General features: G+C 39.8%; 2 protein-coding genes and 1 pseudogene across 4 annotated transcripts; all 3 read right to left on the minus strand.

Moving 5' to 3' along the window:
- Positions 1–871: 871 nt before the first annotated feature.
- On the minus strand, positions 872–7,448 carry zp3e (zona pellucida glycoprotein 3e). Its single transcript, XM_077212756.1, is given in 11 exon segments — positions 872–1,013; positions 1,083–1,168; positions 1,236–1,321; positions 1,385–1,502; positions 1,566–1,743; positions 1,808–1,911; positions 6,677–6,798; positions 6,870–6,965; positions 6,967–7,082; positions 7,085–7,133; positions 7,135–7,448. Coding segments are annotated over 11 exon segments (1,329 nt in total). The 5' UTR covers positions 7,447–7,448; the 3' UTR covers positions 872–951.
- Positions 5,530–6,545, minus strand: LOC143722183 (zona pellucida sperm-binding protein 3-like; annotated as a pseudogene). The gene is made up of 6 exons (XR_013196850.1): positions 6,488–6,545; positions 6,219–6,395; positions 6,035–6,152; positions 5,883–5,965; positions 5,725–5,811; positions 5,530–5,637 (listed from the first exon to the last, which is right to left on the minus strand). The product of XR_013196850.1 is annotated as a zona pellucida sperm-binding protein 3-like (transcript).
- Positions 7,449–7,730: 282 nt separating the features above from the next.
- On the minus strand, positions 7,731–15,423 carry ddx42 (DEAD (Asp-Glu-Ala-Asp) box helicase 42). 2 transcript variants are annotated; one of them, XM_077212754.1, is made up of 18 exons: positions 15,279–15,423; positions 14,675–14,902; positions 14,276–14,438; positions 14,111–14,172; positions 13,896–13,932; positions 13,151–13,303; positions 12,573–12,677; positions 12,369–12,488; positions 12,089–12,265; positions 11,759–11,887; positions 11,416–11,515; positions 10,682–10,729; positions 10,472–10,569; positions 10,112–10,388; positions 9,735–9,961; positions 9,527–9,637; positions 9,222–9,329; positions 7,731–9,115 (listed from the first exon to the last, which is right to left on the minus strand). In XM_077212754.1, the coding sequence occupies exons 2-18, from the start codon at positions 14,890–14,892 to the stop codon at positions 8,546–8,548; spliced, it is 2,703 nt and encodes a 900-aa protein (XP_077068869.1). In that variant the 5' UTR covers positions 14,893–14,902; positions 15,279–15,423; the 3' UTR covers positions 7,731–8,545. The 2 variants fall into 2 exon arrangements, with proteins under 2 accessions (XP_077068869.1, XP_077068870.1); XM_077212755.1 differs by lacking the exons at positions 13,896–13,932; positions 14,675–14,902; positions 15,279–15,423 and having other exon boundaries at positions 14,276–14,344.
- Between the last annotated feature and the right edge of the window lie 305 nt (positions 15,424–15,728).

A 15,728-nucleotide genomic window follows, 5' to 3' on the forward strand; every position in this document is an offset into this window, starting at 1 on the left:
GATATATGATTTTTCTGTTTTGTGAGATACGTAAAAAATACATATTTATGGAAGTAAAATAATGGGAAATGTTTTTGAAACAAAAAGCCTGTTGAATTGTACTACTTGAAAAAAATATGCATTGCATTAACCCTGCTTGTATTTTTAGGGCTTGCATTTTTATGGGCTGAAATTTAGCATGGTTGAATATTTAAGCTGTGAATATTTCAATTCAAAACATTTCAAACACATTTTCATTGGTCAAATTTCAATAATCCATATTCACCTTTCATCTTTCACTTCCAAAATATTCAAACTAATTAAAAATACAACCTATAATATTCAACGGGCGGTTTTCGGTCCATTTTATTTCGCTTTCAAATTCGCTTCCACAAATTCACTGGTTCAAATTCGACAGTAAATTCAACGTTGACATCCAGGAGCTGCAGGGAAAGCAGTAGATTACCGAGCATAATCTCCATCTGCTGTTGGTCGACCTCACCAGCAGGGGGTGCAAGCGCGTGTTGTTGACGAACACCAGAGCAACAGTTAGAGCAAGCCATTCATAAAAACTCATTTACAACAATTGAGTATGCATTAAGTTTTGTGATGATTATCTGGGTCAGTATATATGCAGAAAAGATGATAAAGGCACAAAAGCTGTTTTATGCTGTTTGATTAGGGTTGGAGCAAACCTGTGCATAGCTATGGCCCTCCAGGAATTGAGTTTGAGACCACTGCTCTTGCGGCAGTCGCTACGGCACCTCTTGAGATCAGGGGAGTGAGGTTTACATGCACAGCTCTTACTGGCCGATGACAGTTACACATGGTGCTTAAGAAAAAACAGAGCTAAGAATCACTACTCAAGCCTAGAGAGTCAAGAGGATGGTTTATTGAAGGGGGGGGGGGGATATAGAAGTCAGATGACAGTTTTAAAAATTTGAGCCCCCACTGGACTACACATCAATTTAATTACATTTGGCCAGATTCTTTAACACTGATGGGTCCAACAGAGGCTCTCTCCCGCCATAGATCTGAAGAACAAACAAATTGTGAGAATGCTTTATACATAATCATTAAAATATTTGGGAGTTATTTCATACCTGGAAGCGGATCGCTTGCACTACTGATGCTACAGGATGTGTCACAGCAACCACACACCTGTTCAGGTTCATCTGCAGACACCCACCTGCCAAACAAATATTAATTCCTTGCACAGCCTAATTTACCCCTTGCATTTTGATTTGTCAACATACCCATCAACAGTGAACGAACAAGCTTTCTCCTCAGGACTTGTTGGAGTGGTTGATGCAGCCACCTTTACAAAACATGTGATGTAGACCTGCAAACAGAATTGTTTGACCATTTTGCCAGCATATCAAAGTGTAGCACAACCATCACATACCAATCCATGGTCTGCTTCCTGGAACCTGAATGCCTCCAGCTGAAATTGCAGCTTATCACCTTGAGTCCGGGGCATAAAGTGAGACCTGGAGCCTGTTATCTTGGCATCAACCAGGCACCTAGGGTAGAATCTAGTAAGACCTCTGCTATATACCCACAAGCACATTACACAAAGGACTTACCCATTGTTCTCAATAAAGGAGTATCTAGGGACAGCACTGACATCAGGAACTGTTGTAGCCACACATCCATCCACAAATAGACGGAGGGGAACATGGTTGTATGACCTCACAGAGGCTTCAAAATTGATGATGTCACCCAAGAAGTACTGATTAGAAGGCCTCTCGAATTTCCAGTCATCTGTTGGGAAATATTGTTTAAGTTCAAACAAAAGGGGCATTAGTGAATGTTGCACTCTACCAACCAGTCATGAGCTTGAGGGAGAAGACTAAGAGTTCCTCTGCAACTTTAGTGGAGGCATAAGGTACCCAGGTAGGCATTAAGGCGTCGCTGTTCACCTCATTTACTCTATAGATGAAAAAGTGTCAGTCAATATCAAATATAAATAACTTTGTGGTAAATTTGATGGCATTAGGACATCCAATAATCCTTAAGTCTTCACCTTGGATAATGACATTCGATTCCAACCACTGCACCACTGCTCCTGACAACAGGAACACCATATGAAACCTCTTCTGGAGTGTAGATGAGGGAGAACATATAGACCAGCTCATTTTCAGTCACCTTAAGGATTGCATTGCAAATGTTATTCACAGAAACTACTACAAAAACATGCAAAAACACTCAACATCACCATTGATATGCTGCTACATCCATGCAGTTCAGACTCAAAGACCAGCACTTGAGCAGAAGAATCCTCTCCAGTTGCAGTACAGCCTCCCAGTGTAAAACCAGAGGACAATAGTGGGTTCCCAGTCCCAAAGAAGTCCTTCATCACTTCCACATATACTGAACTCTCTCCACACTGAGCAGCTACACTTTTGGCAGGGACAGGATAAGGCAACTCAAAAGGAACATCTGGAAGCTGTGGTTCCTCTGGTAGGCTTGGGAAGCTCCACGTCAGTTTCGCCACTGGACCCTGCAACAGCTCTTTTAATTGAACACCCATAAGATCTTGAGAAGATCTTCTAAAGTCAGTCCTGACTGGTGTCTGGACAGGAAACTGAGCGGGAAACCTTTGGGGTGCAAATACAGTGTTACTGGGAACCAAAGACATCCTGGAATCAACCTGTTGATAAGCTTGAGCTAATGTTCTAGGCCTAAACTCGCTTGGACTCCAATTATGTGCTGCTCTTGCTCTCCATCGGGCTTCAGAAAATCCAAGTGCAAGAATAAACACCAATCCAAATCCAACCTGCCAAAACCCCATTTTTGCCAAGCTTCATATCAATGACACATTAGGGTGCTTCCATCCAAATTTATACAGATGTTAATCAGAATGGCTCCACCTCTCTCTTGACAAGCATAATTTTTCTCTACACCTGCCAATTTACTCAATCAATATATAACAGGTGAAAGTCATTGATTCTTTATTACTCAGAATAAAATTAAGTACCAAATAAGGGCATGTTATTAGTAGCTAAACCAAACATTGCTTATTTTAAATATTAAAATGACAAATCAATTCTCTGAAACACAAACAACCCCAAATCTTTTTGTGTCTTCCTTTTTTATTAATTCAGAAACAAGGCCGCATACAGAACTGTACACTAGAGTATTCCATTATAATAAAGTTTAGTATGTTTCAGGTTTAGATTGTAACAAACATTCTTCCCTCACATCAACAGCAATCTTCACAAGGGACTGAAATGGAGAAATATAGTTCAGAAACAAAGGATTGCAGGATCATAAAATTATTTTATTATAGATTCACTGATGTTTTCTCCCCATTACAACTGTTATGTTTAGGACTGCAAAGCTGTCTTTATGAGTCTCTGACCTTTCACCCCCATTTGGTTCTGACCATCCTTCTCTATCCCTATGGCTCCCTTCACCATTTGGGCTATTGCAGTGATGATCTATCATCACTACTTTCCAAAAATGGAGCGCAGTTGGAAGAAAACAAAACTAGACGTTTTTCGTATTTCGTGGAAAGACAGCACTATTGCATTCAGAAAGGCAATTTTTTTTCTCTCTTAGAAGATAACAAATACAACCCTAGGTATTTATTTGATACAGTGGCTAATTCAACGAAAAATAACGCTTCAACCCCAGACGTTTCCAAACAGCACAGCAGTAATGATTTTATGAACTTTACTTGCAAGATTGATAATATTAGAGAGAAAATTATAACCATGTAACTGTGTACTGCAGTATCGCATCAGACTGTACATTGTAGTGTCCTTGAGGAGAACTTCCATTAATTTATTGCCATAGTAGAGGAAAAATTGTCTAAACTCGTTAAATCATCTAAATCAACAACATGTATGTTAGCCCCTATACCTGTAACGATCACCAGTGAGAGTGCCCGGGATAACCATCAGAGGGTACTCCAACCCGGACAATCACCACACATCCACAAGCTACATTTTCCATAATCCTTTGCCCAGACTAATCAGCCATGATCACAGTCACCTGTATGTCATTACCTTGTTTAGCTCACCCCATATAAGCCTGGTTTTCACATTCATTCCCTGTGAAGTCTTGTTTAGTGTCTCTACTGCAATTCTGAGTATTCGCTCTATTCTTGGTTTTTGATCTTTGCCTGTTTCTTGGATTCCCCTTTTTGTGTGTTTGGACTTACTTTGTGTTTATGTCCTCTTGCCTGTTATCTGGGTTATGTCTTTGGATTACCCTTTCAAATAAATACTGCATTTGGATGGTCCAAATGGTCCTAGATCCTCTTCTTAATATCATTAATTTCTCTGTCATCAGGATACGTGCTAAAAACGTTTAAGCAGGCTATTATTAAAAAAACGCAACTTGATCCTACAGAATTAGTCAATTACAGGCCAATCTCGAATCTAACTTTTCTGTCAAAGATACTAGAAATGGCTGTATCCTCACAATGTTCCTATTTAAAAATAAATATTTTGGAATTGTTTTGGAAGTGTTAATCACTGTAACCAATCACAGATATGTTGAGCGCGTGAACACAATGGCCAATCAGAGGTGTTTAAGAAACCGCTCAACAGCGCTCAAAATGCTAGGGGCGAATGCTGATGTCGTCACATTTTTTGTCGGAACCTTTGACAACACTATTCCCAGGTTTATTTTCAGGAAGCTGGTAAACAATATGGCTGCCGTCGCATCATCCAGCTGAATGCTGCACATTGGTGGTGGTTATTCATAAATTAGACAGTAATGCAAAGTTATTAGCGCATGTCATGTGGTTGATGTCCAGTGCTGATAGCTAAGCAGAAATACATAGTCATGTTTCGCTTGGCCCCCTCAGTTGCATTGGATTTTCTCCTCCATGTAAAGGTTAAGAGGTTCCTCTGGTGCAAAAAGCCCCTATAGACCTTATGCACCAGATAAACGAGGGCGCCGCCATCTTTAGAATATTGTCTTTGAACTTCCATTTTTGCGTTCGCTCTGTTTATTTCTAAGGCATCGCTGTCCAGGAGTAATTAGCTGGTGAAGTTGATTTACTTATTGTAGAGTTAACGAAAGTTATCATGAGCATTGTAATGTTTATCATAAGCATTGTAAAGCATATGTCTTAACAAATGGGCCTTGGACATTTTTTAAACGAGCCGTTAATTCATAACTACGCAAGATCGCTGTGAAAATACAGACCGGAAGTCAAAAGACAACGAGCTCAGCGCTGAAAAGGGGCGTGGCTACATAAGGTCTATAGAGAGGGCGGGTATACTAGCATCCCTCAAAATTTCAAGTCCTTACTTGGAAATTCTATCAAGTACAATAGGGTTTCAGCATACACACTTGAACCCCAATTAATTAAATAATCCAGCAAGCACGAGAAAGTATAGGATGCTATTGAAATGCTCTTTTGTCTTGTAATAAGCCAAGCCCCATAAAAGACTTGAGAAAAATGTCCCCCCACATAGACCAGTAGAAATATGCTTTTTGTGGTACATATCTGAACAGAAACCATGTAAATGGGATAAATGTTTAAGTGTAGTATTTGTGAAAGTAAAGACAAAAAAACACCAAATATTTTAACATTTATTTAAAATCACCAGAAGTCACATGACATTTCCAGTCATTTTTGGCCATAGCCAGATTCTTTAACATTGATGGGGCCGACAAATGCCCTTTCCCAGCGTAGATCTGAGGAACAACTGATTAGTGAGAACTAAAGTCATGTATGACAATAAAGTTATGTAAGACAATAAAGTTATCAGAGTTAGTCCAAACCTGTAAGCAGTTGATCACTTCCACTTCTGATGCCACAAGTTGTCACAGCAGCCACACACCTGGTCAGAATTATCTGAAGACACCCACCTGACAAAACAAACCCTCAATTAAGTTAATGCAGTGAATTCACCTGTACACTCATCTAGCAGGCAACATACCCATTAGCAGAGAATGAACAAGCTTTCTGTTCAGAACTTGGAGAGGTTGCTACAGCCACCTTCAAAATGCATGTGAGCTAGACCTGCAGAGACAATTGTTTGTACACCATGGCAGCATTTCATACAAAGAGTTGCACAACTACAAGACATACCAGCCCACTGTCTGCTTGCTGGAACCTGAACGCCTCTAGCTGAAACCCTAGCTTATCACCTTGAGTCTGGGGCATAAAGTGAGACGTGGAGCCTGTGAGCTTGGCATCAACCAGGCACCTGTGAACAGAACCCAGTTAGAAAATCACACAACCCTTCTGGAAGCTGGGATACATGAGGTAGCACCCCTTACTCTCAATAAAAGAGTATCTGGGGACAGAAGCAACATCAGGGACTGCAGTAGCCACGCAGCGGTCCACAAATACACGGATGTGAACATGGCTGTACAAACGCACTGATGCTTCAAGAACTATCATGTCACCCAGGAAGTAATGGTTAGAGGTCTCTCAAATCTCCAGTCATTTGCAATGGGAAAAAAAAAAAAAATATATATATATATATATGTGTGTATGCAATTCACAAGCATACTACAAATCTGTTTGGGCTACACCAACCAGTCATGAGCTTGAGGGAGAAGACAAAGACTTCCTCTGCAACCTTAGTTAAGGGTATATGGGATCCAAGTGTGCATTAAGGCATCGCTGCTCACATTGTGTTCTGTAGTAGTTAAACAAGTTGTCATCTCTTGCCCATAAACTGCAGAATTAGAACATCTGGTGAGCCTGAATTAATTGAATCCTCACCTTGGATAATGACACTTGATACCAACCACCGCACCACTACTCCTGACAATAGGAACACCATATGAAGCCTCTTCTGGGGTGTAGATAATGTTGAACCTATAGACAAGCTCATCCTCAGTCACCTAAACAGAGAGGTTAATAGAAGAGTCACATGGACAGTTCAGAATACCTGATTGTCACAACAGAACCTTACCATTGATCTGCTGTTATATCCATGCAGTTCAGACTCAAAGATCAGCACTTGAGCAGAAGAATCCTCTCCAGTTGCAGTACAGCCTTCCAGTGTAAAAACTAGAGGACAATAGTGGGTTCCCAGTCCCAAAGAAGTCCTTCATCACTTCCACATATACTGAATTCTCTCCACACTGAGCAGCTACACTGTTGGCAGGGACAGGATAAGGCAACTAAAAGGAACATCTGGAAACTGTGGTTCCTCTGGTAGACTTGGAAAGCTCCAGGGTCAGTTTCGCCACTGGACCCTGCAACAGCTCTTTTAATTGAACACCCATAAGATCTTGAGAAGATCTTCTAAAGTCAGTCCTGACTGGTGTCTGGACAGGAAACTGAGCGGGAAACCTTTGGGGTGCAAATACAGTGTTACTGGGAACCAAAGACATCCTGGAATCAACCTGTTGATAAGCTTGAGCTAATGTTCTAGGCCTAAACTCGCTTGGACTCCAATTATGTGCTGCTCTTGCTCTCCATTGGGCTTCAGAAAATCCAAGTGCAAGAATAAATGCCAATCCAAATCCAACCTGCCAAAACCCCATTATTGCCAAGCTTCGTATCAATGACACATTAGGGTGCTTCCATCCAAATTTATACAGATGTTAATCAGAATGGCTCCACCTCTCTCTTGACAAGCATAATTTTTCTCTACACCTGCCAATTTACTCATTCAATATATCACAGGTAAAAGTCATTGATTCTTTTTTTAAGCCGAATAAAATGAATTAACATATAAGGGCATGTTATTAGTAGCTAAACCAAACATTGCTTATTTTAAATATTAAAATGAAAGATCAATTCTCTGAAACACAAACAACCCCAAATCTTTTTGTGTCTTCCTTTTTTTTTATTAATTCAGAAACACGGCCACATACAGAATTGTACACTAGAGTATCCAAAATAATAAAGTTAGCCTAAGTATGTTTCAGGTTTAGATTGTAACTAACGTTCTTCCCTCTAATCAACAGCAATCTTCACAAGGGACTGAAATGGAGACATTTAGTTCAGAACCAAAGGAATGCAGGATCATAACATTATTTTATTATAGATTCACTGATATGTTTTTCCCCCAACTGTTATGTTTAGTTAAATCAGAGTGTTTGTGGATTCATTGTAGACTTCATTCTTTCTTGAACTATACTAGACAATAATCTGAACAGTCTACTGAAATTTTTTAATTTAAAATATTAACAGGTAGTATGAATAAATGACAAGCTCATAATTGACATTAAGAACTTAAAATGTTGTCTGAAACATGACATAGCACACATTAAAACACGCTGCAGAATCTTAAAGAAAATATATAGTTCACAAATAGTTTGTGAAGCAGCACACAGTAATAAAAAAGTACTCAACTATATGAAATCAGATTATATTTCAAGTTACACAGCCAGAATCAAAATTTTCTCATTCTTTTAGTCTCTTCATAAAGAAACAACTTTTGTGCCACTGAACAGGTATCTACTTTAACACAACACGTGGGCTCAAGATGCATTTGGTTACTCATCCTGCCAATTCACAGCTCTAAATGGTTGAAACAGCCTAAAAAAAAAAAACAGACAAATAAAGACACTGCTGGGGAGACTGGGTCAGCTGTGTGTTCGGATCTAAGAACAGTTGACTGCTTCTATCCTATAACCTTTAATTGTCCCATCTGCTTTTCTTGCGTTTGGGGGGATCAGGAACTGCAAAGTTGTCTTTATGAGTCCCTGACCTCTCACCCCCATCTCGTTCTGACCGTCCCTCTCTGTCCCTATGGCTCCCTTCACCGTTTCGGCTATCGCCATGACGATCTCTGTCACTATAGCGGTCCCTTTCCCCATAGCGATCACGGTCTCCCCCACTATGCCTGTCACCATGGCGATAATGACTTTCTCCATGACGACCCCTGTCGTCAGCATTCCTATCACTACGGGACCCTTCTTTTGAAGAAGAGCTAGAGTAAGAGTCTGAAACTGAGCTCAGGGAGCCAGCGCTACTGAAGCCGCTCATTTTGGTGCCTGAGCTGAGGGCAGGGAGCGGCAGCATGGAGGAAAAAGAGGAGGATGACGATGGAGAGTAGGACAGTTGGGGTCTGTCAGGCCCCTCAGGTGCTCCTGAAGGCAAAGAGCTTAGACTTCCTGCACTGGTCCACCCAGAAGAGCTACTAGACTTTGTAGTAAGTTTAGGAGGAACACCAGATGCCGCCACAAAGTGGTTTTTATACTGAGCCTGAGAAAAAACAAGAGCATGTTTAACAAACTGCATAGATTGGTATATTTACACATATGTAAACTATATCTATACTGAAAAACATGAGAGAGGGCTTTTTTTTTACGTGAAATGCTTGCTTCAGGGCAGACATACGGTCTCCCATGGCTCCAGTGGAGGGTTTGTAGGCCTCATAGTTACCAAGAGCAGCACCACCACTACTACTACTGCGCTCCTGATTTAAGAAAATGAAAAACGCATTAGCAATTAATTGGCTCGGTTCCTGTTTGTATGGTAATTGCAAACACAGGAATAACTAGGTATTATGGAAAAAAGTGGAGTAAAACCACAAACAGACATTTACATAATAATATATTAAAAAAAGGAAAATACTAAAATAAAAAAATGAAGCAAAAGTAATATCAAACTAACAGTGGATTCAGATCCAAGGCCAGGTCTCTCTCTGTAACCCAGGCCTCCACCTCCAATATTTAGCTTCTTCCCTTTCCCTCCCTTAAAGCGGGATTTCCGGAACCAGGGGTTCTTAGAAAAGAAAAAAAGAAAATGCAAAGTTGGTGAAAAAAAATCGATAAAACATGCACAATGAAAAATATACATTTTAAACAGGATGTTGTTTTACCTGCATCGCCAGGTCCATCAGCTCCTTTGAAACACTCTGATTGGCTCCCTCTAAATTGCGAACCAGGTCACCAGCAAATGAAGTGTCTTTAGTGGTGAGCAGAGTGTAAGCTACACCTTTCTCTCCTGCACGACCTGTTCTACCAATTCGATGTGTGTGTGTGTCAATGTCTCGTGCTACATCGTAGTTCACAACTGTACGGATAGATGGAATATCCAACCCACGAGCTGAAAAATGCAAGAGAATTTTTATTTGAATGAATACAGAGATATTTATAATAAAAGGAAAAAGTACACAAATGTAAACGGTTCATCTATCTTGAACAGATGCAGATAGATACACAAAATAAGTAATGTAATGCCTCAAGTGACACTAACCAGCAACATCAGTAGCTACCAATATGGGCAGATTCTTCTTCTTAAAGTCAGCAATGACTTTGTTCCTCTCACTCTGATCCATGTCTCCATGGAGCAGCCCCAGGCTATAACCTTCCTGATTCAAATTTGTAGCCAGCTCCTCACAGTTAGCCTTTTTAGTGACAAAGACCAGCACTGAGCCAGCGGAGGTGAACTCCACCAGCCTGCGCGTCAGCCAACCCCACTTCTCCTTCCCACTCTGCAGCACCTCCACTATCTGAGTGACATCTTCATTAGCCTGGGAGGATGAGAAAAGAAGTTCAAATAAACTTATTCAAATACTATGTGTACAAATTATTTTATAAGAAACAAGGGCTGTACCTCTCCGATATCTCCCTGCACAACACGGATGGGGTCGACCAAAATATCTCGTGCCAGCTTTTCGATTTTCTTCCGAAAAGTTGCACTGAATAACAGAGCTGTGAGAGATCAGGTCATGAAGGGCTTATAAGTACAATAAATGGAATCATGCTGGAAACTAGTAGAAATGTTTTCAAGCAGCACAATAATATGAACATGAAAGATACTTACTCTGTCGATCAGGTCTGACATGGCTGGCGATGGATCTCACTTGATATTCTGTATAATGCAGGTTAAATTTAAGACAAGGGCATCACAATTGTACTTTTTTTTCCTTAAAGGAATAGTTCACCCAAAAACACAAAAATTCTACCATAATTTACTCTTCCTCATGTTGGTCTGAACCTATTTAATTAACTTTTATTCACATATAAACACTGATCAATGCACATACATCGACCACATCGAATATGGTAAACGTTTTGTGGAGTGAGAACCAATGAGGTTTTTTCTTGCAAGCGCATTTGAGCTTCCATTTACCATATTCGATGCCCTCTATGTATGTGTGTGGATCAATGTTTATATGTGAATAAAAGCCTAACTTAAATCTGTTCACGTCTCTTCAGAAGACTGAATTAAACAGCCTTTATGGACATTTTGAAGCTCGTTTTGGTGGAATAGACTTAAGTGGGAGGACAGAAATATCTTAGATTTCATTAAAAAGTTGTTCATGTCCGTTTCGAAGATAAACAATAGTCTTATGGGTTTGGAACAACAGGAGGGTAAGTACATGATGAAAGAATGATCAATTTGGGTGAATTATCCCTTTAATTCAATACTTTGGTGACCAAACAGCAATTGTGAAATGCACTGCTGTTTTGACTGAGCTTTTAATAGAAAAAAAACAAACAAACATGGGATACAAATGAATGAGATAATACAAAAAAGTGACATTTCACACATACCAAAGCCCATATCAAACATGCGATCAGCTTCGTCAAATACCAGGTAGGTCACTCGCTGCAGAGATGTAGCTTTCTTCTTCACATGATCGATTAGACGACCCTATGTGAGAAAAGCAAACATATGAATGAAATCTTCATACAATATATTCACTTTCAAAGACAAACCAAGGAAAACCTTTAGTAAATAGAAACAAGTTGAATGAGGCTGTGTATTGAAAGACAAATGCCTGGTTTCACAGACAAGGCTTAAACCTAGTCCCAGACTAAACTGCATGTTTGAGCTGTTTTAACTGAAAGTAACTTGCATCGAACAAATCTTAAAACCAGGCAGAGATGTTCTTACTGGGGTGCAGACAACAATTTCAGCTCCTTCCTGTAGAGCTTTGGCTTGTTCCCACATGCTGCCACCTCCGTACACTGCCACTGAGCGAAGGCCATATACCTTCCCGAATCGCTTGCATTCGGAATGGATCTGAACCACAGAGGTAAGCATTGCAAAGTGATTAAAACCAAAAACACACTATCATGAATCAAAACCTTGAATTATGAACAAGACTGCTTTATAAGAAGAACACATTTCATTATTTGGCTCAGTAGTTATTTTTTCATTTCCTTCCACTCATTCATCCCTTACACCTTCCCCTAACATGAAGGAGCTTTCTTTCTCACTGACCTGTTGACAGAGCTCTCTAGTTGGGCAGACAATCACAGCAATAGGTCCTTCTCCTGGCTCCAGCTCCTTCTGGTCCATGATGTGCACCAGCATTGGCCAAATAAAAGCTGCAGTCTTTCCGCTGCCAGTTTTGGCAATGCCAATCATGTCTCTGCCACTCAAAGATATGGGAACACCCTAGTGAAACAACACACAAATTACTTTAGAAAAATAATCCAACACCTAAAATGACTACAGCATAAATGAACAAAGGGTCCTTTGGATGGGTGTGACAGCTCACCTGGCACTGGATGGGTGTGGGTTGAGTGTACTCGGATTTACGGATCTGGTGCATAAGCTGCTCATCAAATCCAAAGTGGGCAAAACTGGTGGATGGTTTAGGAGGGGCTGCACCTGAAACCTGTTCATTTTGAATATGGTTTAACGTTGGTTGAAAGAAAGAGAATGATCAGTTGTGTATGTACTTGTGTGTGCTGCCATTGACCTTCAGGTTCAGTTTCTGTCTCAATTCCACCACTCCAACCCCAGTAAGGCCGCTGAGTTCCTCATGCTCAATATAAAAGTTCTTCTCAAAGGGAGGATAGTCAATCTACAAACAGAAGAGAGGTAAAAAGTCATTGTTTACATCTCATACTTTTCTTTAAAGTACATACAGGGGCTTTTTGAAATGAGAGATCTAATAAACTACAATGTACTTGCTCATCAATAGAGTTCTGCAGGAATGAATAGGAAAAAAGAAAGTTAGCAATTTTTAACTTCCAGTTCCATCGTTCCAAAGTCAATGGGTTGTGAAATGCCTGAAATAAAATTGTATTCTATGACATATGAATCCGTAATAACACCCTTGTGATTTTATTTTTATTTTTTTATCATAAACGTTTGCTAGTCACAGAGCGTATTTTCTGCTATAATCCAAAAGCCAATGCACAAATTCCTAATGGCTTTTGGTTGAGGGAACGAGGAAGATGCAAACTTCTGGCCTACAAAATTACATCATCCCTACAGCCCTCTATTTAGGGATGTTAAAGCAACAACTACTGAAGGGAGATGCAGTAACAGTACCTCTGAGTGGTCTATGGGGGGCAAGGGCAAGATAATCTTTTTGGTAGTAGGAGCAATGGGATTCCCATCGCTGTCATAGTCCACTTCTTCCTCCTCTTCCTCTAGGGTCAACCCAGCTGTTGGATTCTCCGCCATGTAACGGAAATATGCTTCCTGCAAAGAACACAAAACCATGCTTTAGATCAAGACAAAGAGCAGAAGGCCTTTATATCTGAAAATAAGAAAGTCATTCAAATGGAACTACATCAAATTCAACTTTGAGCTCAAATTCAAGTCCGAGAAAATACGTATTGCCTAGGAAATTGACCCAGAATAACTGATTATATGACATAGCAAGTTCTCAACAAAATTTCAAAACCACATATCTGACAGCACTGATATGGTGTCAATGATATTGTAATTGATCACTGATATTTTAACACACACATTTAACATGGACTCAAATCTCATGATTCAGTAAAAAAAGAATCACTCTACCTGTAAACATTTAAAGAAAATAGATAATGACTGAGACCTTTTGAATCTGTTGAGAAATCAAATCTGATGAGTGCATTTATAGCCTTAAACACAAGCTACTCTATTGCACCAACTCCATTACCAAAAGCACATTTAAATGGCTCAGTCTGTAAACTGATGTATTTATATATATAAGTGTATAAGGAAGAAAGATAAAAAGAGGGGTGGGACACAGCCATTGCTGTGGCAAAGATACGATGGCGGTAGTAACGTCAAGAGGGTCACTCACTTGGTCATCTTCTTCTTCAATGTCATCCCGTATACCCCTGGAAGAAACAAGCGGAGAAAAAAAAAACTTCCCTGCGACTCGCTCAATCACCCATGGAAACCCATATTCTACCCATTAACCCCCATTTTCTATTCCCATCCTCTCTGCTATAAATATTATCTGAATGATTGGTCTTAAAATTATATATTTTTTCTGTGATAATTGCCGAATCTTACTTGGCCAACTTTTTCTCTTTTTCCTTTTCCTCAAGTTTCTTCATGTCCTTTGCTGCTTGGTCCTGAAAGAAGTCAAAATAATTACAAGAGCAAGAATTAAAGCAAAATAGCAGCAATGTTAGCTTCCGGTTCAAATAGAGACCAGTTCAGGATCGCAGCTCTCACCTCCACCTCAGCCATAAAGGCATCAAGGGGGTCATCCTCACTGTCTGAGCCTCCTCCTCCTCCTCCACCTCCAGATTGGAACTGCTTTCTAGTGGGAGAGTTCTCGGCAGGTATATATGGCAGATCTGCACTGCTAGACTCCTCTTCATCATCCTCAAAATAACTAAAAATACATTTCAAGCAATGAAATGAATGAACAAAAGCAATGAAAGTGAATGGTGACTAAAAACTCATCTCCTTTTGTGTTCTACACAAAAAACTAAGACATATGGGTTCTGAACAACATGAAGGTGAGAAAATAATGACAAATGTTCTTTCTTGGTTAAACTGGCGTATTTCAATTTTTATTTAGGGGTGCAATGTCTTCATTTTAAAAACAGACACATTTTAAGTACTTACGCATTCTCCTCGTCGAAATTGGCTCGTTTTGTTCCTATTTTGTAAAAAGACGAAAGCTGCTGATTCTTGCCATATCCACCTGATGGTCCTGTACTTCCAAATGCGGAGTGGGCCTTCTGGGTAACAGGAGGTTCTTCTTTCTTCCCACTCGCAAGAGAGAATCCCCCGAATCCAAAGCCTCGCTTGCCACTCGGGCCTCCCTTATTCCAGTTCATCATTGCTGCTGGGCTGCAAAAAACAGCATCAAATTGGAGGTTTAAACACCTTTATAAAACACACACAGACACACACACACACACACACACACACACACACACACACACACACACACACAGGTTACTGAAACAAACAATTACAGATTCTGCTTGTAAATATCGCTCAGCTTTGCTGTTGTTGCCGTAACTTTCATTTTCAGTGTTCTCTTCTTTAAAATTTCTCTCAATATTTTTGTTGTCAAACAGCAGGAAGGCGACCGTGTTTTGTTATGCTGTGCTAGTGGCCGTGGAGAGGCCTTGAGCGGTGTATAAACGGATCATGTTTCGATTACTTTCACTGAGTGCGTGGAAGATTAATCGATATATTTCTTCGCTTTCTGTTTATTTACCTGTCACTGATACGGTGGGGAAAAAGCGATCTTCTAAAGTGGGTGGACACCTTATTTATCCACAGCGTATTTACCACTTTATGCTATCTTGCACACTTCTTGGAGATTGTGTTTTACGTCATTTACAATGGACTCGTTTTGTGTTGCGTGAAATTTACGCGACGCGTTTGGTGTAAACGTAGAATGCAATGTTGCCAGAGCCCATCTTGTTACTTTGTAGGATGTATAGTAATAATCTTAATAATATTATATATTCATAAAAAATATGTAATATTATATTAATAATATTATTTATTTACGTTTATTTTTGCTTTTATTTATCTTTTTTATTTAATTTAGATCTGTTGAACATTTCATGCTAGTTTATTGTTGATTGACTGTTGTTTATGCCATTCATATGTTGTAAAAATAAATAATTAAATAGATCTTAGTGTATGAATTGAGAACAAT

This window comes from Siphateles boraxobius, unplaced genomic scaffold, assembly GCF_051911475.1.
Source record: "Siphateles boraxobius isolate OS27281-9 unplaced genomic scaffold, OSU_SipBor_1 66, whole genome shotgun sequence".
Classification (NCBI taxonomy): domain Eukaryota; kingdom Metazoa; phylum Chordata; class Actinopteri; order Cypriniformes; family Leuciscidae; genus Siphateles; species Siphateles boraxobius.